Source organism: Eubalaena glacialis, chromosome 6 (assembly GCF_028564815.1).
Source record: "Eubalaena glacialis isolate mEubGla1 chromosome 6, mEubGla1.1.hap2.+ XY, whole genome shotgun sequence".
NCBI classification, from domain to species: domain Eukaryota; kingdom Metazoa; phylum Chordata; class Mammalia; order Artiodactyla; family Balaenidae; genus Eubalaena; species Eubalaena glacialis.
This window is the reverse complement of record NC_083721.1, coordinates 141,934,072-141,940,071: the sequence shown is the minus strand read 5'-3', so window position 1 is coordinate 141,940,071 and position 6,000 is coordinate 141,934,072. Positions and strand designations below refer to the sequence as shown.

General features: G+C 51.0%; 1 protein-coding gene across 1 annotated transcript in view; it reads left to right on the top strand.

Annotated features, from left to right (window-relative positions):
• The first annotated feature begins 716 nt into the window (after positions 1 to 716).
• The window catches only part of SH3BP5 (SH3 domain binding protein 5), a 72,121-nt gene continuing 66,837 nt past the window's right edge, over positions 717 to 6,000 (top strand). Inside the window, exons 1-2 of the mRNA XM_061194694.1 lie at positions 717 to 966; positions 2,682 to 2,744. Of these exons, the coding sequence (XP_061050677.1) occupies positions 832 to 966; positions 2,682 to 2,744 (198 nt within the window). The 5' untranslated portion in view covers positions 717 to 831. The remainder of the gene's footprint in view (positions 967 to 2,681; positions 2,745 to 6,000) is intronic.

Sequence of the window (6,000 nt, the reverse complement as noted above, 5' to 3'; positions counted from 1 at the left end):
AAGGCTGTACTGGCAGGCACCCACTCACCCACGCACATCCCTGATCAATGGATTTTCCATGCTTCCTGCCTCTTCAGGTAGGACCATCCCGCAACTGTGAAAGCACAGGAGCTTGCGTATGGAGCTCTGCTCAATGGGGTCCACAGCCTTTGGGCAAGGAATCCACGCAAGGAGCTGCAGCTGGCTCCCTTCTTTGTTCTTTTGTGTCTATGTGAGCATATGTTTCAGTTCCCTTTTCTGGAGAAATCTTCAGGTACACCCATTTCCCCAGGTTAACCCAAGGGGACAAAAGTGCTTTGAGTGTACACAGGGGTTTGAGTGAGTCTTGAAACTGGTCCAGGGTCACTGAGTACAAGCTTCTAAAGGTGCCTTCAGATGGTGGGAATACCCCAAACTTTCCTTCCATGCAGTCAATTGCCTCAGCAGAGGAGGGAGGGAGAGAAAAGCACCCTGACACCAGGCGGCCGACGTTGGGTAAATTGTGATCTAGTCGGGCTGCTATGGTAAAAGGGGGTGAGGGCTCCCCCATTTCACCACCCTCACGCTTTCCGGGAGTGAGGTTTTGTGACGGAGCCCCGGCTACCCCGGCCGGCCGGCCGGCCAGGTCTAGAGTCTGGGCCGCGCAGAGCGGGCGGGCTGGGGGCGAAGAGGGCGGCGCTGCGCTGCGCTGACGGCCGCGCCGGAGAGGGGGCGACCGCGCCCATTTCCTCCTGAGCTGGGCCCGGGAGCCCGCGGCGGCGAGCGGCGCCTTCCGAGCGCGCCGGGCGGTGGCCAGACGGCTCCGGCCCAGTCTGCGGCCGCCACCCCCGCGCTCCCAAGTCCGCCGCCCGCATGGACGCGGCGCCGAAGCGGAGCCGTCCGGAGGAGCCGGCCGAGCTGCCGCCGCCAGCCCGGGACTCGGAGGAGGAGGAGGAGGGGATGGAGCCGGGGCTGGAGGAGGAGGAAGAGGTGGACCCCCGGATCCAGGTAGGGCGCGCGAGGGTGCACAAGGACCCCGGCATCTGCACTGAGCCTGCCTCGCAGCCACCTTCCCCAATCCCCCACCGGTGCCTGCGCCCGCGGGAGGTGGCAGCGTAAGTCCGAGGCTGGAGGAGAGGGTCTGAGTACCCGGTTTCACCCGGTTCCTGGGAGGCTGCGGTGCCCGCATGGACGCAGCCTGACTCTATCGCCGGGATTCCCCGGCAGGATCCGGGGGTCGCAGCAGCGTGCCCCGCGCTGCGGGCGGTTGCGCAACAAAGAGGAAAGGGGGCGGGGGCGCCACGCCGGCGTCTGGGTACCCGGCCAGGCTCGCGGCGCCGCGGGCTTTGCACAACCTCCGGGCTCCGGGAGCCGGACCGGCCGCTTAGGCGCGGGCTTCCGGGGCGGTGGGCGTCGTCGGCCCCTGCAGGTGGGCGGCCACCCGTGCCTGGGGGTCGGAGCCTCCTGCTGGCAGAGGTGCCCGGCCTGAGCCATCTCCCTTCTCCTCTGATTCATTGTTAGCAAACCGAAGGGCTTATTGTCACCACTTGCTCACCTCTCCGCTTGGCCTCCAACGGTTTAAAACCCAGCTTTTCCTCCTTATGAGGTCGGGTGTGAACAGAAATCTGGGACAAGCGGTGCGCATAGCTGACGCGCGAGAAGGCGGGAGGGTTGGCCTGGTTCCTGTGCCTCCATTTCTCTGGGAAATGATTAAAAACAATTTCCAAGCCGAGGTCTCGGAGTGACAGCTTAACCTCTTCACCCTCTAAGCAAAAAGCACAGCACATCCCTTTCCAAGACCCCTTTTTCTACCCTTTCCATAAAGCTTTCTTTTTTTTTTTAAAAAAAATATTGCTTTTCAGCATGGGCTGCAGTTTCTGGAGACTTAATTGGTTTTTCAGCGCGCAGATCAATTAAAAGCTCATTTAACTCAGCTGTTGCATTTGAATGAATTGTTATGGCAGGTTAGCAAGATAAAAATCAGGTGGAAAAATCTTTGCATTAGGAATTCTATTAAATAAAATCAGTTCTGGCTACTAAATTTTGTTTTCTTGGTAGGGGAATTCTGTTCACAAGGTCCTTTGTTTGCTGAGTAAAATGAGTTAACTCCATGCTGGGCACTTTTTTACAAAATGTCAGTTTGTAAATGTTTATTTAAAGGATCAGGATTAAAGCTAGTTTTAGTTGTTTGTTTTGTAAAACAGCCAGGTAGGTTGAATAACTGGCAGTTTGAAAAGACTTTTCATTCCTACAGAAAAATACTCAACCATGGATGAGATAATGCCAGAATTGTACTCTTGATTTAAATTGTTTCATTGGGTTTATACTTTAGGCTTGGCTTTGTTTTCTTTTATTATCTTTTCTGCAAAATCCTTGCTCTAAAGCAGAAAGCATTGTTTTGATTCAGCCTCTAAACCATTTGTAACAGGTGGGTTTACCTGAAGGCACACACCTGGAATAAATAATTGACCTTCTAAGAAAAGACAAATTCCTAGGACCTTAAAGTCATTTTCAAAAAGGCCACCATCAAGAAAAAGGTTTCAGAAATGCTGACATTTATTTGTTCTTCCAGCCAAGGCTCAACTGTTTTCCTTGAGAATTAACACTGACTCGTTCCTCTTCCTACAAATTGTGCCAGAGTAATTTGCAGGTACTGGGGCTGAGTCATACTGGAAACAAAAGACAAATCCCTGAATCTTTTTTCTGTCCCTTTTCTTGATCAGGGAGAACTGGAGAAGTTAAATCAATCCACGGATGATATCAACAGACGGGAGACTGAACTTGAGGTAAGCTGGGTCTCTTTTCTCAGTGAAGTGGCGTCTGTCCCGCTGACTCCAGGCTGGTTCATTTTGTTTTAATAGCTGGAGGGTGGTTGCTGGCATTCCCTCCTCGAAGTTGAGCAACAGCCTGCTGCCTGACAGAATAAATTACACCACTGAGGCCAGCTTGTGGGTGGAACACGTGATCCAGTGTCACGTGGTTTTCATCATGGAAGCTCCGAGGGGCCCAAACCAAGGGCATTACACACGCTTAAGCCCTAAAGTTAATGTGTCTGTGGAAAAGTTAAAAGGACTGAGAGGAAAAGTAGCTGTGTTCTTTAATGGAGAAGAATGAATGAGCTCACAAAATCTTTTAAATATTTTACGGCGGCTTCTTACACTGGTACTTGGAAATATTGTGTGTTTCCTCAGAAAGACTTAGACTTGTTTGACTTTCCGGCCCTAATCATTCACCCCCCTTCCACTCCCCTGCTTTTTTTTCTTTATTGTCTGCTTGTGCGTAGAATATAATGATCTTAATGGTACTGAAAAGCTGTTTAGACTGGGAAGGGCTTTCCTGCTGGGAAGAATCTTGGGAGCCGAGAACTTGATTTGAATTTCATGAGCATCTTCCAACCTGAGTGTAAACAGATTAACATTCTTCACAGCTCCCACTTAGTCCGCATCCCTTTTCAGCACTGGTTGGTTTTACCATCCATCAGATTTGAACAACCCCCTGAGAGGGTCTGAGAGCTGTGGGAGGACCCGTTTCTGTAGCAGGAGGAATGGCAGGGAAGGTCATCGGAAGGGGCAGGACACCGCTGGTCCCTAGAGTGAGGGGGTGGGAGATAGGAATGTAATCTTACCAGCAACAGCCTGGCGACCTTGATTTCTGCCTGCATGTCGAGGCCCTGGAGGTACTTTGGCCCAGAGGGTTAAAGCTAGTTTTCTGAGCTGTGTGTCAAGCGTTCTTGCTCTGTTCTGATTACAGGTGTCTATGAACACTCTTCTCCCCCAGGTGAAGTACAGTCTGTGTGTTTAAATTTTTTTCACTTGCGATGAATCAAGTCTCTTCGTTGGGCAATTGAAATCTCTCAGAATCTAGCATTTGTAATACATTCAACAACAAAACCCCTACCATTTCTGTCAGGGTTTGGCATTTCCAAAGTGCTTTTACAAGCTTTCTCTCCTTCCTGTCTGTCACAGCAGGCCAGAGCTGTGCTGTCCCGGATGGCAGCCTTTTGCCACCTGTGGCTATTTGAATTTAAACTTAAATTAATTACAATTAAATAAGATTAAATTTCACTTCCTCAGTCACAGTAGCCACGTTTCGAGGGCCCAGTAGGCACTGTATTGGACAGATCAGAGAAGACTCCCATCATCATAGAAAGTTCTACTGGACGGTGTGGGCCTGGCAGGTAGGGACCGGCAGGGACCACCTCTTCTCCAGGGGAGGACACGGAAGCACAGCGTCCTCACTGTTCAGCGACATGGCAGAGCCTGGTCGTTTTCCAGGTCTCCTCCAGCTCTCGTATTCTATCCCAAATATGAACAAACAACTTAGAAATCGTTTTTGTTTTTTTTTTTTTTTTTTTTGCAAAGTACTGGTTTATTCATTCAACACATATCTGTAGGCCTGCTCGATGCTGGCCCCTGTTCTGGTGGCGCTCCCCTTCTGAGGGCACAATTGTTTCATCTCTTAACTCTTTTCAGCCTTGATTTCTGAGCCCTCTTTCGGAACACACTTAGGTCTTTGTGTGTCACAGGAAGCCACGGGACAGGTGTTTCCTGCCTGCCTCTGGAGAGTATTCGGCAGTAGCCGAGAGAGGTGGTCAGGGCTGGCCTGTGTCACTGGCTGCCCTTTCCATGGCATTATTATAACCCAGGTGAACTCAGGCAAGTATAGTGCCAAGCTCTGTACGTCATGAAAACTTCCTAGCAGCCACGCTCAAAAGCAACAGGAAGCAGGTGAAGTTAATTTTAATCTAGTTCCTTTAACCCACAATGTCCAAGATACAATAATTTCAATATGGAATCAATAAAATCATGAATGAGATGTTTTACATATATTTTTGTACCAAGTCTAGGAAATCTTGTGCATCTGTTACACCTAGAGCACATCTCACTTTGGACCAGCCACGTTTCAAGTGCATAGGAGGTGCACGTGGCCCTGGGCCATAGTGGGTGTCTAATCGGTGGGGTTTCAGCCTCCGTGCAGGCTCTCTGGATGCTTGTCATGCTCCCGGAACCCGCCAGGGACCTTGTGGCCGTGTGTGTGGTGGGCTGTGTCCCTTCAGGCCAGCACTGGCCACCCACCTTGTGTTGGGCACTGTGGCCCCTGCAGATACAGGTAGATATGGGTACAAGACAGAGGCTTTGCCTCCGGGAGTTGATGTTTCAGGTGGGGGTGAGGCGTGGAGGGTTGGCTAGTCATTACTGATTGTGATGAGTCCAGTAGAAGAGTGATGTGACAGAGGAGCCTCCAGAAGCCGGCTGAGCAAGGGAGCCCGTGTGTGGAGTGGCAGATGGAGAGAGCAGTGGGGGTGCTGGCGGGGGGGGGGTGGGGATGCCAGAGGACGCGGGGCAGCAAGCAGCCCCCTTAGTATATGGTCAGTTGTCCTTATTCGCGGTAGTTTTCACTAAGGTCGCCGTGAACCTTGAATTAGTGAATACTGAGCCGTGGCTCCCAAGGGAGACGTTGTGACCAGAGGCTTTCGGGAACTTAAACCTCATTAGGCTCCTGTGAGCCTCTGGTCCCAACACCTTCATCCACTGATCAGTACGTAACTGCGTGTTATGTGTGTTTCTGTTTAAAGACACCTTACTTAATGTGTATTGTTGGTTGAACTTGGCCATCAGCACCATGGCTCAGCCTGATTGAAGCTCATTTAACACATGTTTTCTCCATAATGCTCACCCCAGCTTTCCTGGGCTTAGGACACTAGCCAGCACTAGGCTTGGGGGCCGTTTTAAACAGCCAAATCACCAACACAAAGCACAGAAGTGCAGAAAGCATGGCACTAAATGGACTGTGTAAAGGATGTTTGTTTACAGCATGAGAGCTGGACCAGGGTGGAGGGCGTCTGTTCATCCTCCCTGGAAGCAGGCACGTCGGGCTACTGGAGTTTCTTGCCACTCTGTGCAGGTCCACAAATGACTGTAGAGCAGCCGGTATTGATTTTGGAATCAGTTTTAGTGAGTAGGCAGATTCACAAATTTGAGATCCACAAATAATGAGGACTGACTGTATAATTCACAGCCACTCGGGGAGGGTCTTTTGCTG